This window comes from Paroedura picta, chromosome 1 (genome assembly GCF_049243985.1).
Source record: "Paroedura picta isolate Pp20150507F chromosome 1, Ppicta_v3.0, whole genome shotgun sequence".
Taxonomy (NCBI): domain Eukaryota; kingdom Metazoa; phylum Chordata; class Lepidosauria; order Squamata; family Gekkonidae; genus Paroedura; species Paroedura picta.
The window spans coordinates 70,842,964-70,870,445 of record NC_135369.1 but is presented as its reverse complement, the minus strand read 5'-3'; the positions used below and the strand labels follow the sequence as shown (position 1 = coordinate 70,870,445).

The 27,482-nt window shown below is 42.2% G+C and overlaps 1 protein-coding gene across 2 annotated transcripts in view; it reads left to right on the top strand.

Moving 5' to 3' along the window:
* Nucleotides 1-27,482, top strand: part of ZFAND3 (zinc finger AN1-type containing 3) — a 215,353-nt gene that overhangs the window by 57,170 nt on the left and 130,701 nt on the right. Inside the window, exons 2-3 of one of the 2 annotated variants that reach the window (XM_077342124.1) lie at nt 6,826-6,866; nt 13,853-13,879. In XM_077342124.1, the coding sequence (XP_077198239.1) occupies nt 6,826-6,866; nt 13,853-13,879 (68 nt within the window). The remainder of the gene's footprint in view (nt 1-6,825; nt 6,867-13,852; nt 13,880-27,482) is intronic. The other variant, XM_077342130.1, reaches the window with a different exon arrangement.

Genomic DNA, 27,482 nt, shown 5'->3' with positions numbered 1-27,482 from the left:
TAGGAGAAGGCACATGGCATTGATCCTGTGTCAGTAGTCTCCTATTTATGCTGGTATGAACTGATATAGTAGAGTACTCTTAAAGCTTTATAAAACCAAATTATGCACTTGGTATAAATTATGTAAATATAGTTCTTGCAAACTTCAAAATAGTTTATAGTAAGTATTATCACTTGTACAACTGAATAATCATAAAGTAGCATTTTCTTAAATCATAACAATTAATAACATTTTAGCGTTTGTAGAAGAACTGTCAAAATGAAAAAAGATAGGGTTTTTTTCTATTTGTTTAGGGGGTTGTTGGTTTTTTGGGGAGGAATTTTTTCCTAAAAACAAGATCAAGCTTTGCCATTTTCTAGGAAAGTAATTCCAAAACTAAGATATTTGCCAATTTGCTAGTTCTATGCATGTGTATACACAAATGTGATATATTTGATTCTCAATTTCTTTGAAACAAAACTGGTAAATTACTGTACTGTGTAGGTCACGTATTGAAAACTGTTATTGTGGTCTGTCTTATCTGTAAACTGCTCCCACGAGAGCAGTAAAAATAAAACAGTAAGGGCATTGTGGGTGGAGAAAGGGGTGGTGCGATTCCGTGATAAAAACTCGGAGGGGCCAATCAGGCCCGAGTGTCAGTCCGGAGCCCTGGGGCCAATCAGGAGTGCGTGGTTCCTGATTGGCCCCTTGGCCCATCCCAGAGTCGCCAGGGAGGGGGGCCACCCAGGCCACGCTTCAGCGCAAGGCTCGGAGCAGGCCTGCCGCATCACAGACGCGGTGGGCCTGCTCCAGGCTCCGTACTGAAGTTGGGAGCTCAGGGGGAAGCGGGACTAGCCACCACAGCCTTCACTGTGGCCCTTGGAACCCCACTGAAGCCGGTCGCCGGCCCCACCGCGCCTGGGTCCCTGCCCTGCTGGCCCGCCTCCACTCCCAGCCAACATGTCCCCGCAGCGTCGTCTCCTGCACAATGCTTCTCACCACCTCAACCTCCCCAGGTTGCCAGCTGAGCCTGGGACCTGCCCTGCTGCCTCGGCTCCGCTCCAAAGCACCAGCCCACCGCAGAATCGAAAGGTAGGCAGGGCTGCTGCCCCTCGGACCCTACCCTGCCCGCCGACATGGAGCTCTCTCCACCAGCCGGCCCCACCAATCGGTCCTCCTGACAGAGGCTATCACAGCCCGCCATGCCCTTGCCTCTTACTCTGTCCGTGACAGGGTGCCACCTCCTCACTCGCTGGCCACCGCCAGCTACACCCCTACCCTGGGCCGCTGCCAGAGACGCGGCCCTGCTCCTTTCCGCCCCCCAATCGGGGAGAGGCCTGGGCCCATGGGGGGGGAAAGGAGGGAGGGCTGCCCAGCCCCGCGAGGAGGGAGAGCGCATGCTAGCACCCATTGTTTTTTGTAATACAATGGGCTTTAAATCTAGTACCATAATAATTCACAATAAAAGATAGTATTTTTTTGCTCAAATGAAACAAACATTTTAGTCTTGCCTGCTAGTAGGGCCATGTAAGCACTTTTTTTAAAGAATATCATACATGTTTTTACAGATTGGTTTGGTGAAATGCAGAAAGTGTATACTGTTACTTTCCATCATGAAAATGACACTGAATTCCAAAATGGATGCTGTATGTCAGCTGTCAGCTTGGACAGCTTCAGCTAAACTACAGGCGATTTGCAGTCCATATAGTTTTGGTATGCTATATGAAGAATGTATCTATTTCTGAGTTAGTGTTCACCAGATTTTGTCTTTGTAGTGCAGCCTTTTTCAGCCTTTTGACCCTGGAGGAGCACCTGAAATAATTTGTCAAGCTTCGAGGAGCCCTGGAAGTGATGACAGCTGGCCATGCCTCCCTGCCATGCCCCTCTCCAAAAGTTACATGTCACCAGAAGTGACATCACCCCTCAAGTTAACAGGCAGGCTTGGGGGCTGGGTGGGAGAGGACACAGTTTAAGGTGGGTGTTGGCATGCAGGCTCTGCCCCCTCCCAGGCACAGAAACCATGAGAGAATTTGCGGGAGATGGAGAACAGTGGCCAGTTCTTTAACTTGTGGCTGAGTCCATTAAAGCAGGAGGGGACATGTTTTTCTTTCCAAATTGGTATTTTTGCAAAAAAAATTCTTGCATATTACCCTAGCTTTCTTCTATATTGCACCTTGGTTTGGAAGTGGAGCCTGTCCATTAATTTTATTATGTTTTACATTTAGTTTGTCTGTCTTTCTTGCTATAGCTGCCTACTTTCACAGCCTAATAAAGTCTCTTATATTCTTTGTCTGAAATGATAACATGCAAGCTGTCTGTTTTTTCAGGGTTTATAGTTCTGTGTTGCTGTTCCAGTTCCTCCTGCCATGTTTTGTAGCATTTTTTCTTTCCCTGCATTTACATTTGATTTAAAAAAACCATGGAGACCTGGAACTGAAACTAACCTGCCTCAGTGCCTGCATGCTATTGAAAACCTCTTTGACATAAATATGAACCATTTGAACTCTGCCTTTTTCTTTTTCATCCTGGGGCTTAATGGCGTCTCAAAGAACCTCCGACTTGGCATATAGACTTTTAAAAATAACTTAGACGTCTAAGCAGAAAGCCCCAAACTGCAACACGCTAGCAGTGTAGGTGTTGACTTAGCCTGCTGTTCTGTGTGTCCCCCCCCCCTTGAAGGTAGCTAAATGTACCGATAGTTGGCACAATACGTGTTCTGGAGTGTGTATAGTACTTGAATGGAATAAATGTTAAACCTGAAAGTTATTCTCTAATTTGTTGTGAGAGGGAACTACAAGTATGATTGTATTCTTCATACCACTGAATCTTATAGATCCATAGGCCATACATCACCAGTAAATTCCCCTCCCCAGGCAGTGGAGCTTGTTGTGGTAGGGCATGTGTAGTATGTTGTTTTTGCCGCCCCTTTGATCTATTGTTTTATATGTTTTACTAGGTAAAAAGTCTGCTGCACATGTAAAGGCAGCGGATGTTAGCGGGGAAGTGTTTGGGGGGGGGACACAGCGAGCAAGCGGGGAGTCTCTCCAACTTGCAGCCTCTCCAACTTGCACCTTACCATGGCTGCTGCCTCCAATACTTGTCTGCAGTGGCAGCCTAGCCGCTGCCGGTGCTTCCTCACCACCTCTCTGCAGCCTCCTGGCTGCCGTGCCTGCCACCTTCCTGCTGCTTCCTTGCCGCCGTTGGCACTGCCTCCCCGTCACCTGCCCAACTGCTGCCTCTCTGCTGTGGTGGCCTCTGTCGCTGGCCGGCTGCAACAGCAGACTGGGCATGCTTCAGCAGCTGGTGGGGAGTGTGTTGCTGCGAGGCCAGGTGTGTACCTTGCAGCCAGGTGTTGGGGCTGGGTGCTCCATGGGCTGGCCCAATCTGGATTGGCCTATGGAGCGGAAGCGGTGTCCAGACATCCGGACAGGGCCCAGATACCGCTCCACTCATAGTGGCTTTTCCCAGTTATATAGAGCTACTATGTGGTAAGGATGTGTGTGTGGGTTTTAAGGATTTTGTTGTTAACAGCCACAAGCTGGCTGGGCCTGGGAGTGGTGGTTGTTGAGCTAGTTTTAATTATTTCCTTCTGTGTTAAACTCATCCATTCTGTTTCTAGAACATAGCAACTGGCATTTGATAACTCACAATAATAATGTTGAATACAAGGAGAAAAATACAAATTGTGTAGACATTATGAAGGCCATAAAGCATGCCCATTCTTTAAAATCCCTTCAATCTTTCTGTCTAATATATTATAATTTGGATTGTACCCCTGGATATCCCAGGCAACCCCAGTCTCGTCAGATCTCAGAAGCTAAACAAAGACTGTGTTAGTATTTGGATGAGAGACCACTAAGGAATATCAGAATTGCAATGTAGAACCAGACAATGGCATCTCTTGCCTTGAAAACCCTATGAGGTCACCATTTCAAAAGTGCCTTGATGAGCAAAAGAAAAGAAAAAGCGAACAAAAGATAATAAATGTAATGTCAAATGGCTCTCCTTGCCTATGGGCGGGGTTCATCAACCCCAGGTTGCGGCCCAGTACCGGGCCACAAAAACCTTGGAATTGGGCCACTGACGGCCGCACCACCCTCTCCACCCCCTGCAGTGAGAAGCTCGCCAGGCTTGGATTTTAGTAAAGCTTTTGACAAGGTTCCCCATGATGTTCTGATGGATAAATTGAAGGACTGCAATCTGGATTTTCAGATAGTTAAGTGGATAGGGAATTGGTTAGAGAACCGCACTCAAAGAGTTGTTGTCAATGGTGTTTCATCAGAGTGGAGAGAGGTAAGTAGCAGGGTACCTCAGGGCTTGGTGCTCGCCCCGGTACTTTTTAACATATTTATTAATGATCTAGATAAGGGGGTGGAGGGTCTACTCATCAAGTTTGCAGATGAAACCAAATTGGGAGGACTGGCAAATACTCCGGAAGATAGAGACAGAGTTCAACGAGATCTGAACACAATGGAAAAATCGGCAAATGAGAACAAGATGCAATTTAATAAAGATAAATTTAAAGTTCTGCATCTGGGTCAGAAAAATGAAAAACATGCCTACTGGATGGGGGATACGCTTCTAGGTAACACCGTGTGTGAACGAGACCTTGGGGTACTTGTGGATTGTAAACTAAACATGAGCAGGCAGTGTGATGCAGCGGTAAAAAAGGCGAATGCCATTTTGGGCTGTATCAACAGGGGCATCACATCAAAATCCCAAGATGTCATAGTCCCCTTGTATACGGCACTGGTGAGACCACACCTGGAGTACTGTGTGCAGTTCTGGAGGCCATACTTCAAGAAGGACGTAGATAAAATTGAAAGGGTACAGAGGAGAGCGACGAAGATGATCTGGGGCCAAGGGACCAAGCCCTATGAAGATAGGTTGAGGGACTTGGGAATGTTCAGCCTGGAGAAAAGGAGGTTGAGAGGGGACATGATAGCCCTCTTTAAGTATTTGAAAGGTTGTCACTTGGAGGAGGGCAGGATGCTGTTTCTTTTGGCTGCAGAGGAGAGGACATGCAGTAATGGGTTTAAACTTCAAGTACAACGATATAGGCTAGATATCAGGAAAAAAATTTCACAGTCACAGTAGTTCAGCAGTGGAATAGGCTGCCTAAGGCGGTGGTGAGCTCCCCCTCACTGGCAGTCTTCAAGCAAAGGTTGGATACACACTTTTCTTGGATGCTTTAGGATGCTTTGGGCTGATCCTGCGTTGAGCAGGGGGTTGGACTAGATGGCCTGTATGGCCCCTTCCAACTCTATGATTCTATGATTCTAGGCCTTGAGCAAATCATCCACTTTGGCGGCCGATTTGCTCACGGCCTGGCGAGCTTCTCGCTGTGGGGGGGGGAGGGTGGTGCGGACGCCGGCATGCCGGTGGGTGCAAATGTGCATGCGCGTTTGCATGGAGCTGCCACAAGTGCATGGCGCCTGGGCAGGCGTTCCCCAGCCTTACAAAGGTTGGGGGCCACTGGAACCAATGTTATGACCAACTAGTTTCTTGTCTTTGTTAATAAATGTATTAGGCATTTGTGTAAAACTCTGTGGATGTTTATAGAACAACATTTTTCTTTGAATCCAGGAAAGAGTCTTTATAAATGCACTACTTCATGCTATGTTTGTCATACCAGACCAGGGGTCCCCAGCATGGTGCCTGTGGTCACCCTAGCACCTGCTAGGGCAAGAGCAGGTGGGGGATTCTGCCCAATATGGCTTCTGACTGGCCACGTAAGATTTGTTTGGCTCTTTAGATATTTAATCATGTTGCTTTGGCAGCAGCTACTAACACAGTACAAAGCTATTTACTGAATAACTGAAGGTAAGCTGTGGCAACAGTTTTCTTGCTGGCTTTGCCTCCTGCAACAACCATTTCGTAGTTGCACTGACCACTCTATTAGAATTCCAAAAGTATTGGAATCAACAATATTGGAGTTCCCTATGGTAGACACTAATGTGCCATATCTCTTTGCAGAAAAGAAATGTAAGTGAAAACAGTCCTATCTATTGCATGACACGAACAACATACTTACAATATTGTATCTGAGGAAGTGCGCATGAAAGCTCATACCTTGAATAAAACTTGGTTGGTCTTAAAGGTGCCACTGGACTCTAAATTTGTTTTTCTGCTTCAGACCAACACGGCTACCCATTTGAATCTATCAACATATTCATGAATATATATATGGGATACAGAATGAAAATTCCATGCTTCTAACTTTTTACCTTCTTTTTCAGCCTAGCTTTTGTGATATCTTAATGGGCAAAAATATAGAGTGACAACCTCCTATCTTCATTTACCAGTCATTTCTTCATAACTTGAATGTGCTTGAGCTGTCAGGGGGTCAGTGCTTTTGAGAAACAGAGTCTCTTTAAGAGACTGTTTGCTCTTGGCTTTAAAGGAGGGAAACATAGAATCAGAGTTGGAAGGTGCTGTATAAGCCATCTAGTCCAACACCCTACTCAATGCAGGATTAGCCTAAAGCATCCAGGATAATTATCTGTTCAGCTGCTACTTGAAGACAGCCAGTGAGGGGAGCTCAACACCTCCTTAGGCAGTCGATTCCACTGCTGAATTACTCTGTGAAATTTTTTTCCTGATATCTAGCTGGTATCATTCCAAATATAGTTTAAACCCATTACTGCGGGAAGTTTGAAATAGTTGAAAAGCCATTTTAATACGCTTGCCGTAGCATTGCATGTGAATCATTAGTACAGGTTGTTAGTAGGAGTTCTTGCTATCTATTTTCTCATCCCCTTTCAGCTTGCTCTGCTCCTTTAAAAACTACTGTATGAATAACTGCAAAGAATTTTTAAGATCTGCTTTTTTTCCCCCTTGCCTCAGGTCCAGCAAGACTATGAACCTCTGTTCCAAATGCTTTGCTGGTAAGTGCAGCGTAAAGGTTTGGTTTAGAAGGTTATTTTAGGGTCCCCCCCCCTTAAGACAATTCAAGACCCATAATCAGCTTCCCTGTTGGACTTTATGTATGGGTATACGGTTTTTTTTTAATGTATATGCATGAAATCAGATCCTCCCTACTGCAGTACCCCATTTATTGGCTCAAGTTTGTTGAAACAATGTGTGTACGAGCAAAGAGCCCCTTGCATACCACATCACTAATCAAGTCTTCCCATGAAGTTAACAGAAGTTGCTTTCATCAGCCTTGTCTAGTTCAAGGGCATTTCAGACTTCTGTAAAGAGTTCAAATTGCTGTCTTAGAATTTTAAATTCAATAATGAAGGCTTTTATTATGCTAGTTACTGTTGTAGAATATTTTCCGCAGTGTTTTATTTTTCAGTGGAAAATGTTCTGTTTTCTAAAGGTTTATTGTTTCATAAAATGAATAATAATGAATAGATGCCATTGCCCTTCCATTTTTAGTTAAGCTTTGGACTTTCATAGTTGTCAGATTATTATCTAGTAGGAAAAGGAAATAGGAAATGGGTGAGAGAGTGCATGTATATTTTACTGATTTATAAATGGTGTATGTGTAGGGGAGATAGAACTGTAACTATATTAACATATTTAAAAAATAAAGTTATGAATTTCTTTGATAGGCTGTGGAAGCCAAATCTAAACCCCAGTTAAACTTCTTAAGTATTTCTCCTTTTACATGGTGGAAAGGATATTGTAATTACTGACCTGATTTGGAGCTAGCTATGGAGAGTGACAAGGAAACAGAGTTGCCCCAGTGTTCTCAGTGGAAAAGTATTACATCCTATTGAAACATATGCGTAGACAGCCAGGGTATGCTAAAATTATTAGGTCAACAGTTATTGTTACCTTTGAGCTTTTTCTTACATTTGTACAATGAAAGGGAAGTACATGCTATGTTGGCTTTCTGTTTTTATGGCTATTATTCCAATAAAATAATTTTGCCATACTTGCTTGACTATAGCCTTTAAACCACGCTTGGTAAATCAAAGATGCCAAATCAAGTCACAGTTAATTTAGGGCATTGGAAAACATTTCCAATTCATATTTTTCAGGATAATCTTTATCACTATATAGTTAACATTTTCTTTTGATAGTAGCTTCTGTTATTGAGAGGATAATCTATCATTTTCCAGCAAATAAATGCTTATTCACAATGTAAACCGCCCTGGGCTGTACGGGAGGGCGATATACAAATCTAAGAAAATAAAGAATGATAGCAAGTAATTTCAATCTTTCCCCTACAACGTTATTATTTATCATTTTGGAATATTTTAAGAGTTGTATATATGTTCCCCATACTTATTCTATCCTTCCAATGGTCAGTATTCCCATGCAAGTGGAGAACAGAGTAGACAGCCATCATTTTGTTGTGGCTAGAATTGACCTCTAGAACCTGAGAGGCCCAGGTTCAAATCTCTACTCCAGAATGTAAGCTTGCTGGGTGACCATGGACCAAAAATTCTCTCTTAGCTTAACATATGTCACAGCCAATACATTGCCAGGACAGAATGCATTATGAGGGATCAATGTAAGGTGCTTTTAGTCCCCACTGGGGAGACAAGAAACCTTGTATGAATAGAGCTAGCTGCTTGTAAAAGATTAGGCGTGTGCAAAAAAAAAAACACAGTATTGGAGGGGATGACTATTTGAACCCAAAAATATCAGTTTATGGCAATATAACTGAATACCAATATTAGTATTGGTATGTGAATTAGGCCATATTTGGTAATACCAGATATATTCTGCTCCATTATACCCTATTGAGCCATTAAAGTTAATGGCAAATCTAGCCTAAGTCTATTCAGTGGTTTGGTGGGGATGAGGTTTGAGGTAGGAGCACCAGATTTGCATCATAACTGCTTGAACCTCTCCTCAACAGAACCCCCCCCCCCCCCAGTTTCAAAACATTGGATCAGGCAGTCCAATTCTATGTACACCCAAAGGTGTCCCCATCCTCCATTGTTTCCATTGAGGGAAAATAGCTGGGCAGCAGTAAAAGCCCAACAGAATGTCCCAGAGAATCTCTGCAATGAAAGTGAGGGAGGGGGGCATTTTTTGCAAGGCCAGCCCAGCAGGGCCAGTTCAGTGTACCAAGAAAAAACAGTGCTACTGTAGCAGTTAGAGAACTAAGTTCACATCTAGGAATCTGAAGCAGAACTGAGGGGGAAGGGGGGATTTCTGCACAGACAGCAAAACCAGTGCAATGTACTAGTATCCAGCAGCAGAATACAGTGCCAGCCTACCAATGCCCAGCAGCATAAGCTAGTGCCCATTGTGACAAATGCCAACTCAACAGCAGCACAGAATCACATTTCCAGCAAGTAGGAGAGGGCTTGCAAGGACAGCAGAGTCAGTGCAGTAATGATGAGCTGCACAACCCTGGTGCCAGTATGGCAGAAGTGCAATGTAAATCAAACAGAGAACAGACCAATGCAAAGTTACCTCTGAGAATTCCACAAGTGATGGGTTGTTTTTTGTTTTTTTAGGAAGCAAGGGCAGTAAAAACCCAGTAGAGCGCTCAAAAGTCCAGGGAGGGCAGGAACTTTCCAGGGAGGGCAGGGAGAGCCAGTTTGGTGTAGTGGTTAGGAGTGCAGACTTCTAATCTGGCATGCCGGGTTCGATTCTGCACTCCTCCACAAGCTGGGTGACCTTGGGCTTGCCACGGCACTGATAAAACTGTTCTGACCGAGCAGTGATATCACCCACCTCACAGGGTGTCTGTTGTGGGGAGAGGAAAGGGAAGGCGACTGTAAGCCACTTTGAGCCTCCTTTGGGTAGAGAAAAGTGGCATATAAGAACCAATTCTTCTTCTTTTAATAGCGTACCGGAACCAAGTCCGTGTCAATACACAGAAGCCCAGTAATGTTTTGTTTTCTTCCCAAGTCAAAGGCGACTATAGAGAAACCTACAACATTTCCCCAGGGAAGTGAGTGGGAGGGGGTTGTGTCCACCCTGATTCTTCTCTTTTAGCAGGAGCTAACCAGCCATCACTGCCTCAATGGAGGAGGAGCCTTAGCGTAGGATGTGCAGCTGCCCTTCATCATCACACCCTCTCCCTGTCTTACTTCCCACTGCTGCAAAAGAGAAGTTTCATTATATATGGCACTCCTGTGGGTTCTGCTGTTTTCAAACAGGCCTCACCATCCTACTTGACCCATTTCATCTGCATCATTAAGATGAATAATTGGTTTTGTACTGCTTTTTAAATTTCAGCATGCAGTTTTGGTTTGGGGTAGCTGGTGATTGAATTAAGTGAATTTGAGCACACCACCTTCAACATCACCCCGTGCTGCAGCTGCACTGCTGCTAGGATTCTGTAGAGGTATTTTGGCACAGGTTGATTCAGATTCATAATGGCAATAAGGAGGTAGGTGGGGAATTTCTGTGCCAATCCAATGGGCTAATGGCCCTGCTACTTCTTTTCTAGTCTTGTTTTAATTTTGGAAAGAGTGTTTCTCTCCCAACTTCCCAGCACAGACTGAGAGAGCATGTAGGTACAAGTGTTTATATATTCTTTGATTTATATCCGGCCCCTCCTGGCACTGTCAGCTTTGGGTGGCTTCCACCATACAATAAAACAGTACAATAAATGAATTATTAACAATTGTTAAAATGATTTAAAACGTTTTAAAACAATCAAACGTACAGCTGTATGGGTGAACTTGAGCAATCAGAGCTTCTTGGCTTTTCCAAGGGAGAAGACCAGATGATGTTGAGTTACATCGTATAAATATTCATTTGTCCCAACAAAATGGCTGGTGGAAGAACCCGTGTGGAATTGGTTTAGTTCTGGCAGGGCCCACAGATCTTCTGGTAGCTCATTTTACCAGGTTGGAACCAGGACTGAAAAGTCCTTGGCTCTGGTTGAGGCCAGACATACCACTTTGTGCCAGGGATCACCAATATTTATATTAGACAATCTTAGGGTCCTTTGGGGGATATAGTCAGCTAAGCAAGTCCCTCAGGTACATTGGGCCCTGACCATGTATGGCCTTAAAGGTTAACACCAATACCTTGAAGCAGATTTGGAAATCAACTGGGAGCCAATGTAGCTACCTCAGGGTAGGTAGCTTTGCTTGATGAAGATGGTAAAATGCCAGCTGAGCTGACCTTGTGACCTTTGCCTCCATTGATAGGGAGGCATCGAAGATCATGCCCAAATTCCTAGCACATAGCACAACAGTACGCTCTACTCCGTCTAGGGAGAGAAGTCATGGTTCTTTGCCTAGTCCTTTTTTACCCGGCCGCAGGATCTCCATCTTGGAGGGGTTGAATTTCAGGCAACTCTGCTTAAGCCAGCCCGTTACATCTTCCACACAAATGGCGACTGTTTCTGGGGGAGATTCCAGTCTGTTGTCCAATAGGAGGTAGAGCTCGGTGTTATCTGCATATTGATGGCACCCCAGCCAAAAACCCCAAACAAGCTGGGCTAGAGGGCGCATGAAGATATTGAATAAAGTGGGAGAGAGAATTGCACATTGCAGTACTCCACAAGGGAGTTGATAAGGCCTGCTCACTTCAGTCACCTGCAAAGTCCCATCAAAAAGTAGCAAATTGACCTTCGAGATGGAGGCAAGAGAGATGTCCTTAGATAGTGTTGTTCACATGGGAAAGCACCTACTTCACTCTGCACATTCATCAGAGAGTAAGAGAGAAGCTCCTGGGCCACTCCTTTGTAAATAGGTGGCATGCGGCTTGTAGGGTTCCACAAGGTAAGCCCTCACTGTTGCAGCCTCCAAGTCCTGTGTCATGGTTCTACTGGTCCCAGAGAGGCAAACATCTACCCCATTACTGCCATCTCACAGTGCTTTGTAGCAGACATTGTCTAGCAGTGGAGGAGGAGGATGAACAATGGCAGAGCTGCTTTCATCGCCACTTCCTCAGCTCATTGGTCTGCTTGGTGAACCTGCCCTTGATGTATGCATTGCATGTGCTCATCAACATGAGAGAATGAAGGCAGGCCTCAAGACCACCATGCAGCCTTCTCACCAGCATGCACACTGCTGGAATCAAGGAATTTTTTCAGTATTTTTTCCGGGTTGGCTAAACTGAATGCACATGCCAATACAAGGCAATAGGTAAACAGTGTTTTGAACCCTGGTTTCCTACGTCAAAGTCCCACATTTGCTGTACAAGGCCATTTAGGGCTTGTATGTTTCTCAACAATATTATTGTTTAAAAAGTAACAATGGGATGGTTAAAATATTTGTAACCATTCACGTACTTATTCTTGGATCAGATCTCTTACAGCCCTGTAGAGTTGTGATCATATAATTAACAAGAGGAACTGACAAGTCCTGTAAACAGCTCTGTAATACACAGTATTTACTCACTGGGTGGCTTTGTTATCTGTTCTCATGTCTAAAATGGCAAAAACAGTAGTCTATGTTAAAGGCTTTATGAGAATAAAAGAATGAGGGATAAAAGAATAAGGCATTTCATGTAAAGTGGAGTAGAAAGAATGAGCATGAATGAGTGCGGGGAAATACACCCATTATATCCATGCTACTTCCTTGGCTGTGATTAGTGTTTTTCTACGTAACCTGGAATATGCAAGTATGGCTTCCTCTCAGCTATGCAACTACCTTCTTTGAGAATGCTGGATTGCGGGGGGAGGGGGGGAGGGGAAGTGTGCTGTGGCATCTTGATACCTGAATTTGGACTGGAGTCTACTTACAAATTGCAAGTATATTCTAGCCCACAGGTGCTTATTCCACTATCATTTCATCTAGTTCCGAACTGGCTGTAGAGGGCAAATTAAAAAATTTACACAGTGGGACTAAGGTCCAATTGGGGAGGGGAGTTCTGCTGTCTAAGAGGAAGCCTCACATTCTGATCTATATGCATTGAACATAACATGAGAATTAGTCAACATATTTATTATCACCACAGGGCAGGGGAGAGAGAGCGATACTAAATCAGTGAGTAGATGGGGAAGGTAAAGCTATATGGGAAAGATACAGAGAAGGTAAAAAAGGAAAGCTGGAGTTAGGGAAGGGGAGTGGAAAGGATCAGGAGGAGGCTGCTGGTGAAGAAACAATGAATAAGGTACATGGGGAGATACAAGCTGCTAGTAGAATCAGAATAAAAGTCAGTGGGAGAGAGAGAGAATAGTACAATGAGATTTCTTCAATATGAGTTCTTGTAGCTACTGGTACAGCACTTAATCTCAAAATGCTACAGTGCTTTTTGTCTTGTTACAATAGACAAATGAAGGCATCTTTTTGGATGTTTTGTGTTACTTTTTAATTAAAAAGATGATTATAAATTGAAATTAAAAGTCTGGAGGAGTACAGTTTTTTCTGAGGTATACAGTGTATATGTCTAAATCTTGAGTACTCTCTTATTTCCTGCTTTTGAAGCCTTTATTGAGGAGCATTCATTTTCTATTTATATATTTTGCCTTGCCATTAAAATGGCCTGATGTTCAATGGGTCAGTCATCATGTTAACCCACTTTAAAGTCTAAAAGTCTAATGGTTCAATAATATTTTTGAGCATATATACGTTGAAAAGACTGTATATTTAGTTGATCAAAAATGCACCATCCAGGTATCTTGAATAGTTGAGAGTAACAGTATCAAGACAAAATATAATATCTCTCCCAGATTTTGTCCCATATTACCAGATTATTTTTAGGAATCCCTGCCAGTATTCTTCTCATTCTGTCTCCTGCATTTGTATATCAGTTAGTAACTGTAGCACTCTGGGATTTTAGTCAACCCACATAAATAAGAAAAATGTAGTATTTTGAAATTGAATTTCAACATGATTCAGAAGGTTAAAGAAATGAAACTGAATCACTATAAGATCTATGTGTTCTATGTGAGACTTCTTTCTTATTTACCCTAAATTTAAAAGTCTACAAAATGAATATAAGAAGGAAAACTTGCAACTTCTTGATCTTCACTTCATTTTCTCTTTCTCTTTTTTAGAAAAAAGAAATCCACACAATGAAAAAGGTTAGTAACTGGTGAAAATAATTAAATGTTTGTGAGGGGATTAGTTCCACTATCCATTTCCTTTGCACAAAACTGTCCCATATTTTGTTGAAATATTATTGTAACTATATCAAATATGTCTTAGCTCCTGCTTTTTAGATATTAGGTATAATTTTATTCCTTTCAACTGAAGCTTTGTTCATACTTCAAAAGAACTTAGACTACATGCAGATATAAGGGAGCAAGATTGTGCCTTTTGGCTCAGTCTCCAGATGTCCACATATACAGCTGAGCATTTGCAAAGGATCCTGTTCATGCAGGTGTGTACACAATCAGCCTTTGAGTTGAACCCTTTTCTAAAAGATCCCAGATGTCATACAAAGCCTATCTGTGTGTTTGTGGGACTTGCTGAAGATCTCAATCGATGAACATGACTCTATACTCTGCTATGTAAACAAACTTTTCAATTCCTGAACCAGGCTTAATTCTTACATTATTCTGAATTACTATTATCAGGTCCATCTTATAATGAAAGTATTTTCCTTTCTGTAATGAACTCTTTGAAGATTTTGAGAATGCTTGAAATAATGTTGCTTAGCAACCCATTTAACCTGTTGAACACAGTAAAACCAAAGAGTTTAGTGTCTAAATCCTGCCTATGGGGTTGACATAATCTGAACATAGACTGCTAGCCTGAGCTTCATGTTAGTACATTTATACAAATTTAGTGTAGATTTTTATTTAGGAAGCATCTAAATAAGAGATTATTTTGATTTAGATAAATGTCATCCTTTTTATTTGCTGGATGAAATTATGATTTAAAATCAATCCATTGTGCTCAGACGTAGGGCATATTCCCAAGTAAGATTACAAGTATCAGTTTACTTAAGGATATAAGTAGTGATAGTGAGTGAAGTAAAAATACTGACCTTCAAACAATTTTGTATTTCCTTCTGTAAGTTTAAATCAGACTAAATTAACTATGGTGTGCTTACCAATAGATAAATCATATCAAACAAGGCCTTTTGCCATTGTTTTTTGTTTTATAATTATGTTCTTCATGTAAACACTTTAAATATCACTTTAGAGAAGCCTTTCTGAACGTCTTTACTGTTGAGAAACCCCAGAAGTGGCATTCTCCTCCAGGCCCATCAATGGCCATTTGGGGAGGGACGTGGAGGTCAGTATGGCTATATATGGTCATATCTTCCAATAAATGTATAACAAAAATTTAAAAATACATATAAAAAATTAACTCCCATCCATTCAGGAAACCCTTCCAGGGTTCTCAAGAAAACCCAGGGCTTTACAAAAGCCCAGTTAAGACAGTCTGCTTTAGAATAACTAACTGTGCCATCCTAGGGAGATTTTTTAGGATGTTTTCTTTCCAAGTCCCCTGATGTCATTGAACTTCAAAGGGTGTTACCTTGCTGAGGAATATCCTGTAGAATAGCGATCCCCAACCTGTGGGCCGCGGACCACCAGTGGTCCTTCGACTAATTGGAGGTGGGCCCCGAAGGACAGCTCCTCCCCCCCCCCGACCCTTTACAACACACTTAGGGTGTCATTGTCTCCCATCACTCCCAGATGGGACTATCTCGTTGCAGAGAAACAAGTTCAGGGTTCCCATTGATTTGTCATTGTCATGAGTTAAAATTTCCATGAAAATAAAATGTTCCTTATGTTCATTGTTGTGGCGTGTCTGTATCTTATTTTGAAGGGATGTTTAAACATTACCATATTGATCAGAGAGCGTTAGGGCAGTGGTTGAGAGTAGAGGAGTAAACTACCCCCCCCACACACACACACACATCAGGTGAGTGGTCCCCGGCGTTGAGTGGTCCCCGGTGATAAAAAGGTTGGGGACCACTGCTGTAGAATATTAAAATAAACTGTGTGGTTTACTGCAATCAATCAAATGTATGTCATAAGTAGCAAATGATAATTAGCATGGTATGTTCACAAATGACTAGGGGCTGATCTGTTGATACAGGCAAATTGCTTTTGTTGCATTATTGAGAGGTGAAGGAGTGATGAAAACTTATAAATATATGTTGCAGTGGCTAAGTAATTGCCCCAAAGCTGTTCCCTGTCTTTTTGAGTATATGAGTAAAAAAACATGTGGAAGTGTCTTGCTTTTCCAAAGGAAAAGATCTGAAATCTACAGCCTAACCTGTAATAAAGAAATGCAGTGCTGGAGAGAAATATTCTCCCTTTCCCATCTGAAGTACCTTGACAGAAAGAGGGGACATTCTGGAGGAGAAGAAAGCAATAGGCCCATCCTCAAATCTGCTACCTTGCCGATTGCTATCTTAACTCCAAGCAACAGATTCTTTAGAAGATTTGCATGTAAGGACTGCTGTTTTTTTGCAGTCTGGGTTGGGAGGGTTAACCATACAATCAAAAGCAAGAGAGATCTTGAGTAAATATTCATGCTAATAACCTAATATGAATATTAATATGATATATGCTTCTTAAACAGTTGAAAAGGAGTAAGTTTGTATTCTAAGGTAGCGATCCCCAACCTGTGGGCTGCGGACCACATGTGGTCCTTCGACTAATTGGAGGTGGGCCCCGAAGGACGCCTTCTTCCCCCCCCCCCCCGGCCCTTTACTTCATCCCCCCCAGCCCTTTACAACACACTTCATTGTTGTGGCAGGTCTATCTTATTTTGAAGGGATGTTTAAACATTACCATAGCGATCAGAGAGCGCTAGGGCAGTGGTTGAGAGTAGAGGAGTAAACTACCCCTCTCCCCACTGGGCTTCAGTAAAAGACGTTGAGTGGTCCCCAGAATTGAGTGGTCCCCTGTGATAAAAAGGTTGGGGACCAGTGTTCTAGGGTGTCTACCTACAGGTGATCTTTTGAGTTTGGAGGGAGTGCATAAGACTTTTTGAACCTTGGGCAACTTTGGAATTCTGTCAGAGAGCAATGGATGTAGCCACAAAATTGGTGCCCACAGAAAGTGGAGCCAAATGCAAAATAACTATTACAGGAGACAGAGCTGCATGCTCAGTAGAAGCCTAAGTGCAAGGAAGAAGAAGGGTAATTAACTAAAAATATGTTTGTATAGCTCATGGCTCAATGTCATATCATCCCAGATTCAATCCTTAGCATCAGCAATGAAAAAGAACAGGTAGGTGATCTGAAAGACTTGTGCTTTAACCCTGAAGAGCTGCTGCCAGAGGCAATACTGACCTTCATAGACCAATGATCTGATTCAGTATAAGGCAGCCTCATGTGTCCCTGTGAATGAGAGAGGATGAAACCAACACTGTGATGACAGCTGTCCCCGAAACAATATTATTTTAATCTGCCCAGCCAATTGGATCTCCAAGAATGTCTGCCGGACAAGTGCCCCGCTTGGCCCTCTCCACTTTCTGAACACAATCAGTGGGCACTAGGAGAAATGTTGCATGTCGGGAACCCCTGGCATAAGATCATTTCAAAAAATCAGTTGTAGAACCGAGTGATGTGCACTGCATGTACCAATCCAACTACCCTTGATAGTGTTTTTCATTAATATATATATCGGTGAGTAATATGAATGTGTATTCTTTGTAGCTCCGTCACATTTCTTAAAATAGTAAGCCTGAAGAGTATGTTTGGTGTTATATAGTGCAATATGGTATTGCTTTTTGCTTCATCATAAAATCATTTTTCTTAGCCTACCACTTTGGCAAACTGAAATAATATTGGATTATTATACACATTCTTTAAGGTAGTATAAATTGTTATTTTTGACAATGTGCTGCTAAAGCAACTGTTTTGTGCTACAGTGAAATGGGTTTTTTAAACAAATGCTTTTTTAAAGATTAGTTTGTGTGTGTGTATAGGATATAACTTCGTTTGCTAAATGGCATCTTTCTTATAAAGTGGGTTTACTTAAATAAAAATTGTCTTGGTTTTATTATCAGTGTAGGTTTAAAGAAAGTATAAAAGCTGCTTTAGTGTCCAATCGTTATACTTCAGATTAACGCATCACCTCTCTTTGTGGCAGGTTGAAGGACTCATCGTGTCATTTTATGGGCTTATCAAATTGGCTCATTAAGTGGCTAAAGGCATCATTCTTGAATGTAATATAAGAGTGTTGTACTCTCCCTCCTCCCTTTTTTCATGTGACTCCCAGAACAGCTTTTAGATTTGTAGTGCTGATACAGAATTCTAGAATTAAGTGTGGTTTCTGTGTGCTTGTATATATGTACACAGTTTGCTTATAAATAGAGCCTAGCAAAGGAAACATGGCTGAATTGTACAGTTGATTTGAGACTGTTAGTTGACCTGCAGACATGACCTCTTGATCCCAGTACTAGTGTCTAACAAGCCTATCATTTAAGCTGTATTTCTGACCCTGCTGTCGATTGCAGAATTTTTGTTGCCTGATACAAATAATATAGCATTTGCCCTGTTAACACTTTCCTTGTGGAATACTTATTTACGAATTAAGTCTAGTAATCATGGAACATTTGAATATTTCATTTCTGGCAGTATGCATTGAGACTCAGTACTCTGTTCTCAGTAGCAACAATTTTCACTATGTACAAAGCAGAGCATGATGTGCTAGCCTTCAGTGGAAGGGGCAGTGGTGTTCTGAGCTGTCTAAGAACATCCTCATGTGTATAAGAAGGCTGCAGTACAATTTCTCCTGCATTAGATCCTGATAAGAGCTGGCACCTCAATTTGTGTGTCTCCATTAGTTTGGTGATTTGTGGTGTATTTTAACAGCATTCAGGCTCACCTTTACAGCTGGAGCCTGTTGAGTGTTTGGTGTAAGACTGTTTCTAAAGTTATTTTCTGGACTAGTATTGTGAAACTGATAGTACTTTGTGTTCTTGTCCACTTTATAGTGAGCTGATTTAGCATGCTTTAAAGAAAATGTTAGCATAACTATTGCTTTGAATGATGATAAATGTGGCCAGCATCCGTTATAGCTGTGAAACAAAAATATTCCAACTTCAACAGTAGAGTTCTAATGGAGGATCATTTTAAATTGATCCATAATGCTTAATTCACAAACCATTAATTTTACATTCATAGTTGAGCTATGAACAAAAAGCTGGGAGGTGGTAAATGTATTACTAACTTGAAGATGAAATGGCCAATTGGTTCTAGTTGTGTATTCATTCCTCTAATGAATGTGCGTGTTAAGTACCATCAAGTTGCTTAAAAATTATCATGACCCTATGAAGTAATGACCCCCAAAACATCCTGTCGTTAACAGCCTTGTTCACGTCTTACAAACTAAGGACCTTGGCTTTCCAGATGGAGTAAAGTCATCACATGTTGGGTCTTCTATTCACCTGCAGCCTTCAGCTTTTTCTAGCATTATTGTTTTTTTTCAATTACTATTGTTGTTTCATAATGTGATCAAGGTATGATAGCCTCAGCTTAGTCATTTTAGCTTTTAAGGAGAGTTCAGGCTTGATTTGATCTAGACTCTACTAATGAATACTATTGCTGTATGACAACATCAGAATCAGTCAGAACACTATATAAAATATGACATTCTTATGTGCTTGTATAAATCGGTGTTCCATTAAATTGCAAAAATTTAACCTGCTAGCTACTAACTACACAAAAGGTCTGATTTTTAGTTTATTATGAAATAGTCCTGCACTTAAACTTTTGATGTATGTTCTGTGACTATGCAGCAAATTCTTCCTATGCAGCAAAAAAACATAATGGAAGAAGATCTATAAGCAAAGACATGCAGAAAACCTTTCAAGGAGTATTGTTGTGATTATACATTTCTTTTCTGTCAAAAGACTTTTAAAATGTTTAGGACTTCATAGTAGTTTATTCTTTTTCTTTGTCATTAATGTCATCTTCATCAAACTTCTAGCTGATTAACCTTGCTGTCTGCATGACCTGCTAAAACATCAACTCTAATTCAGTCCCTTGTGTTTTGTTCTCAGATGATTAGAAATGTTTAGCATATGACTTAATTGTGAAGAGACGTTTGCACATTATCTTTGTGGTAACAGAAGGGAATTGAGGGTTGGTCAATTTGAGTGTTTTAGTTCATTATTTATTTATTTAGTGCCCATTCTCAGGTCTGGGTATACAGGAATGAGAGGGAAGGGAATCTTCTCTTTGTTAGTGTTAGCCGTGTGTCTGAATTATGGACAAGCTTGCCCTCTGTTTTTTGTATATTTTATATTTGGAAACCTTGTGTAGTTTATAAAGACATTGGTGATTTGTTCCTCAGCCTCCCTGCAGAGTTGGTTCCATATTACAATCTAATTCCACATCCGTGTCGCGCACTCCTGAGCCGTTAATTTGTACATTTCGATGCAGTTTGTTTCATCGTGTTTTTGTAATCCAAACTAAATGTAACGAGCTGTGTGCTTTTGGGACCCTGCCTTGCCTTGCCAATTAGAACAAGTGGTTACTGAGAGAGAGTATGTTTTAAATAAAACATGGCACCACTGAGTGGCATTGTGAGATCCTCTGGGAATAAAAATAACTGTTTAACTCTTTCCCTCTCTAGAAAAGAGACCAGCATATGAAATGATGAGGTTCAAATGTTCAGTTCTTCCTTTTTAGACAGTCAATTATAAATGCATGTTTTTCAAATGTTTGTTGGAAACATGGTCAATTCAAACGTGTAGGCAGAAATGCAGCATGGTGGTGTAGGTTGTTTGATACTTCTGCAAGTCAGAATTACACAAGAATACTTAAATTCCCTCTTGTTTCTCCATATAGAATGATAAGCAAGGATAGAAGATGTAGGGTCTTTGTGTGTACAAGAAATGTAGTAAGGAGGGCTGTGTTGCCAACTGTGAGCCCTGATAACCATGTCTTAAAATAAGATATATTTACTGAACTCTAATATTAAACATGAGGGATGAGGGATGGACGCAAACCTAAAAATTCCAGTTTGGTTTATGGCAGATCCCAAACTGAGACAGAATTTTCCTGAACTGAACTGGTCAGTTTGGGAAACAAAAAGGGAGGGGGGCCAATTGTCCAGGATGGATTAACTGGTGGTTCAGTTTTGTTTGGAAATGGGTGGAGGGCAGAAGAGAAACAGATGGGTTTAAATTGCTTGCAGTCTTTAAGACCTAAAAGAGGATGGACATAACCACCTTACTGTTAGCTTTAAATGCCAGGCAGTCATTTGATCCATCCTGGATGATCCTCCCCCCCCCCTTCCTGAACTGCCTGCTTGGAAGTGGTGGGGAGGGGACGAAACAAATGGGATTAAATATCTCACAGCTGACAAGAAGATGTACCCTGCTCAGTTGTAAGGTTTAAATGGCCCAAACAGTCAAGCTGAACAAAACTCAAGTAAATATTCGGGGAAGGTGCCTCCTCTGAAGTGTCTCAAGTTCATGCCGAATTTTGGTTCATGAACCGGTTCGTGACCATCCCTATTAAACACTTCCTATTTTCCAACTAGAAGCTTTTACAGAAGATGTGCAGACATCATCTTAAGTTTAGTAAGAACGCCATTCTCAACTTTTTGACCAGTATACACAAATAAAGATATATTGACAACGATTGTGAGGTTGTATGAGTAATATTCACTGTTGGTACCATGAGTTGAAATCACAGTGTCCTATATCTAAATTTTTGTTGTTGTTATGTGCGAAGTCGTGTCCGACCCATCGCGACGCCATGGACAATGATCCTCCAGGCCTTCCTGTCCTCTACCATTCCCCGGAGTCCATTTAAGTTTGCACCTACTGCTTCAGTGACTCCATCCATCCACCTCATTCTCTGTCGTCCCCTTCTTCTTTTGCCCTCGATCTCTCCCAGCATTAGGCTCTTCTCCAGGGAGTCCTTCCTTCTCATGAGGTGGCCAAAATATTTGAGTTTCATCTTCAGGATCTGGCCTTCTAAAGAGCAGTCAGGGCTGATCTCCTCTAGGACTGACTGGTTTGTTCGCCTTGCAGTCCAAGGGACTCGCAAGAGTCTTCTCCAGCACCAGAGTTCAAAAGCCTCAATTCTTTGACGCTCGGCCTTCCTTATGGTCCAACTTTCGCAGCCATACATTGCAACTGGGAAGACCATAGCCTTGACTAAACGCACTTTTGTTGGCAGGGTGATGTCTCTGCTTTTTAGGATGCTGTCTAGATTTGCCATAGCTTTCCTCCCCAGGAGCAAGCGTCTTTTAATTTCTTTGCTGCAGTCCCCATCTGCAGTGATCTTGGAGCCCAGGAAAATAAAATCTGTCACTATCTCCATTTCTTCCCCTTCTATTTGCCAGGAATTGAGAGGGCCGGATGCCATGATCTTTGTTTTCTTGATGTTGAGTTTCAAGCCAACTTTGGCACTCTCCTCCTTCACCCGCATCAACAGGCTCTTTAGTTCCTCTTCACTTTCTGCCATTAGAGTGGTATCATCTGCATATCTGAGGTTGTTGATATTTCTCCCTGCAATCTTGATCCCAATTTGTGACTCCTCTAATCCCGCATTTCTCATGATGTGCTCTGCATACAAGTTAAATAGGCAAGGCGACAGTATACAGCCTTGCCGAACTCCTTTCTCAATTTTGAACCAGTCAGTGATTCCATGTTCAGTTCTCACTGTTGCTTCTTGACCTGCATATAAATTTCTCAAGAGACAAATAAGATGCTCTGGTATTCCCATCTCTTTAAGAACTTGCCACAATTTGTTGTGCTCCACACAATCAAAGGCTTTAGCATAGTCAATGAAGCAGAAGTAGACGTTCTTCTGGTACTCCCTAGCTTTCTCCATGATCCAGCGTATGTTGGCAATTTGATCTCTAGTTCCTCTGCCTCTTCGAAATCCTGCCTGTACTTCTGGAAGTTCTCGGTCCACATATTGCTGGAGCCTAGCTTGTAGGATTTTGAGCATAACTTTGCTAGCATGAGAAATTAGTGCGATGGTGCGGTAGTTTGAACATTCTTTGGCATTGCCCTTCTTTGGGATTGGAATGTAAACTGACCTTTTCCAATCCTGTGGCCATTGTTGAGTTTTCCAAATTTGCTGGCATATTGAGTGTAGCACTTTTACTGCATCGTCCTTTAAGATTTTGAATAGTTCAACTGGAATGCTGTCACTACCACTAGCTTTATTGTTGCTCAGACTTCCTAAGGCCCATTTGACTTCACATTCCAGGATGTCTGGCTCCAGGTCAGTCACTACCCCATTGTGGTCATCAGGGATGTTAAGCTCGCTCTTGTATAGTTCTTCTGTATAATTTTGCCACCTTTGTTTGATCTCTTCTGCTTCTGTGAGGTCCCTACCATTTTGGTCCCTTATCATACCCATCTTTGCATGAAACGTTCTCTTCATATCTCCAATTTTCTTGAAAAGATCTCTGGTCCTCCCCATTCTATTGTTTTCTTCTATTTGTTTGCACTGTTCATTTAAGAAGGCATTCTTATCTCTTCTAGCTTTTCTCTGGAATTCTGCATTCAATTGGGTGTATCTTTCTCTTTCTCCCTTGCCTTTCACTTCCCTTCTCTCCTTAGCTATTTGTAAAGCTTCCTCAGACAGCCATTTTGATTTCTTGCATTTCTTTTTCTTTGGGATGGTTTTAGTTGCTACCTCTTGTACAATGTTGCGAACCTCCGTCCATAGTTCTTCAGGCACTCTGTCTATCAGATCTAATTCCTTAAATCTATTTGTCACCTCCACTGTGTATTCGTCAGGGATATGATTTAGTTCATACCTGAGTGGCCTAGTGCTTTTCCCTACTTTCTTCAATTTAAGCCTAAATTTTGCAACAAGAAGCTCATGATCTGAACCACAATCAGCTCCTGGTCTTGTTTTTATTGACTGGATAGAACTTTTCCATCTTTGGCTGCAGAGCACATAGTCAATCTGATTTCTGTGTTGACCGTCTGGTGATGTCCATGTGTAGAGTCGTCTCTTGGGTTGCTGGAAAAGAGTGTTTGCTATGACCATTGTATTCTCTTGACAAAATTCTACCAGCCTGTGCCCTGCTTCATTTTGTACTCCAAGGCCAAACTTGCCTGTTATCCCGGTTATCTTTTGGCTTCCTACTTTAGCATTCCAATCCCCCATGATGATAAGCACATCATTTTTGGGCGTTGCTTCTAGAAGGTGTTGTAGGGCTTCATAGAACTGATCAACTTCATCCTCTTCAGCAGCAGTGGTTGGGGCGTAGACCTGGATCACTGTGATGTTGAATGGTTTGCCTTGGATTCGAACTGAGATCATTCTGTCATTTTGGGGATTGTATCCCAAGACTGCTTTTCCTACTCTCTTATTGATTATGAATGCTACTCCATTTCTTCTGCGAGATTCTTGTCCACAGTAGTATACCTGATGGTCATCTGAATTAAATTCACCCATTCCTGTCCATTTTAGTTCACTGATTCCTAAAATGTCGATGTTCAGTCTTCTCATTTCTTGTTTAACCACGTCCAGCTTGCCTTGATTCATGGATCTGACGTTCCAGGTTCCTATGGAATAAAAATCTTTACAGCATCGGACTGTCTTTTCGCCACCAGTTACTTCCACAACTGAGCGTCCTTTCGGCTTTGGCCCAGCCGCTTCATTCATTCTGGCGCTACTCGTACTAGCCGTCTGCTCATCCCCAGTAGCATATTGGACACCTTCCGACCTGAGGGGCTCATCTTCCAGCGTCATATCGTTATGCCTATTGGAACTGTCCATAGAGTTTTCATGGCAAAGATACTGGAGTGGTTTGCCATTGCCTTCTCCAGTGGATCACCTTTTGTCAGAGCTCTCAGCTATGACCTGTCCGTCTTGGGTGGCCCTGCACGGCATAGCTCATAGCTTCACTGAACTACGCAAGCCCCCTTGCCACAACAAGGCAGCGATCCTTGAAGGGGGATATCTAAATTAGAATAAGCCAAAACCAAGCTTGTCTGTTGTGAATGGTAGAAAGTGTCAAAGGATTACTTAAAGATGTACAAAATAAACTGTGAATCATTTACTTACTTGTAAACGCTGCTTACTTCAGGACAGGGTTAAATCTGCTGTACCAAGTCTTTTGCTGCATCAATCGTGGAAGATCTTAGGCCTTGCCTTGTTTTATTTTAAAAAGAAACAGTAGGCGAGGCAGGTCACATTTATAGTTACTTAAAAATAGAATAAACTAGTTATTTGTAATCTACTATTATATATTATATTCTCAATATGATTTCGTGTGCATTTTTTGTTCTTTAACAACTTAACTTGGACAGTTCTGGGCATATATGTAGCTTAAAATAATACTGAAGTGTTATGTGTCTGCTTTGCTCTATGAAACATTTCACACATATGCAGATGGAATTGTTTTTTTCCCCAGAGTGTGTATACAATGCAGGAAGGTGTAGCTAACAAGGATGCTTGCAGGTTTGGCTCATATCATAATCAGCAGTGGTGAATACAGTTCATTAGACAACAGCATGTCTGCAACATAAAACAAGCCAAAGATACACCTACATTAAATGACAAGAGTGTTGGAATTGTTTTTGCCTTATGGCCACTTTAACACTGAGGATTTCCTCCCCGTTTTGGGTTTGTTTCAGCAGGTAACCCCCCCCCCCAGGTAACCCCCCCCCCAACACTGCTGACAGTACAAATGTCTTCCCTTTGTGGGGCTTCATTATAGTAGTTTGTTCTTTCTTCCATGTATGGACAAGTGGAAGTTCTCTAGTGAAGTAAGCAGGCAAGAAGAGAAATTTCCATATCATTAAAAATGCTGGATGTTATTCCTGATGCTACCTAACTGGTCAAATGATTTTCAGTTGATCATCATGACTTTCAGTTGGGGTTGTCCAAACCTTACTGTCAAATCTCATATCACAGGCAGATTCACAGACTGTACCAAAAGAAAAGTATTTTGCTGAATAAAAGTCAGCAGAAAAACTAAAGCATGGTCTCTATCTCAGGGAGCTTGCAATCTAAATTTAGACAGTGTAAGGGGAGGTGGGTTGTAGAAAGCTGAGACAGTTAACTTAAAAGAACCACCTTCTTTGGCAGCCTGTGCCTGTCAGAAGCACAAAAATATAGCATCTAGTGTTAGAAAGTACACCCTAGCTAAATCTTTTAGGACAGAGAAGAATGCTTTCATTTTAGTTTTTTCCCTAACTCATCCCTTTTGTACATGGAATGGGCAAATCCCTGGAAATCTCTGGCTTGCTGCAGCCTTTAAAGCAGTGGTCCCCCACATAGTAGTCTTTTGCTGAGGGACGCTGCCGCATAAACCCCTGCTCCAGTTGCTTTCCCGCCGGCGCTCCTAACTTCCCGCCGCCCACTGGGGGGTGATGCCAGAAGCAGCTGCGCAGTGCCACGCCGAGGGGGAGCCCCAGCCAGCCCTTGAGGCAGCAGCCAGGGAGCTGGATGAGGAACTGCGGCCCGGTACTGACTGATCCATGGACCGGTACCGGTTGGGGACCACTGCTTTAAAGAACAGAGAGACACAGAATGTTAGATTCTAGGTCATCATGTGCCCTTGAAGTGACTGAATTTGGAGCCTCCCAGGTAGCAATTTGAGGGGTATATGTGAATATTTTTTTCATTTTTGTTCCTGTTTTCTTTCCTCTGGTTATATAGCCAGGCAAATTCCCTGAACATCTCCACTAAGTAATTTTACCAGAAACTTTTAGGAAGTTTTAGCCATGATATCAAGGATTATACCTTTCTTCTCTTCCTAGAAGTTTACTCTCCAGTTTGCCTTGTCTCCCTCCTTTTTACTCACTTGGTGGTTGCTCCAGTTATATCCTGCTATCTAACAAATTATATGTCTGGGAAGGGGGAAAAGGGTTATTGCTAACCCATTTGTGATATTTGCCAAGAACATGACGTAATCCCGGGATCAGTTTACTATAGTTCTTCATTGAATGAGAAGTTTGCATGACAAATGCATTCATAACAAAGATAGCAACATCCCTGCAGCTACTGCTTTTGTTTTGTCATCAGGATCATCAGTAATCAGTAATAAACCATAATAATGTCCAAACTTACTACTCAACTACTACCTGATTGGCCTTCGGCCAGGAATGGCCTATTCTGGTAGTTTAGCTTCAATTAGGAGGCATCCCTTGGCCAGGAAGGGCTTAATAAGGGGTCAGCTCTCTGCCTCTAAGTTCTGGCTGGTTTCAGAATTTTGTTGGGTGGAAGAGGAGCCAGCCTCAGAGCATGCCCGCTGTCAGTAAGTTACCTTGACCTCCTGGCCTCTTTCAACTCAGAGGACATGGGGGGTGGCTGGGGCAGCCTCTGCATGGCTTTTGTATGCGGGGGGCTGTAAGAAGCTCAGAAACAGCCCCCTGCTGGCTCTTTGGGACCAAGGATGGCCAGGAAAATCCTCTGCCATGGAAATGTTTAATCATGTGATGTTTGCAATTTGCCATCTGAGAAGGGAGAAAATTTACCCAGCATGTGGAGGAACAGGTAATCAAATCCAGCTCACCATATTAGAAGCTGCTGATCATAACCACTACACCAAGCTGTACAAATTTCCATTGCCATTAAGAAATGTAGCTAGAACACAGGCAGAAAAAGCTGTTGCAGGAGGATGGTGTAAGTCTTTTTTGACTTGCTCATTACAGAGTCCCCCCAAAACAGCCATTTTTCCCTTGGAGCTGATCTCTATAGTCAGCAGCTGACCTCCAATTCTAGGAGTTTTCCAGCCCACACCTGGAAGTGAATCCTGGGTTAGGAGTGTTCCTATAGTTGAG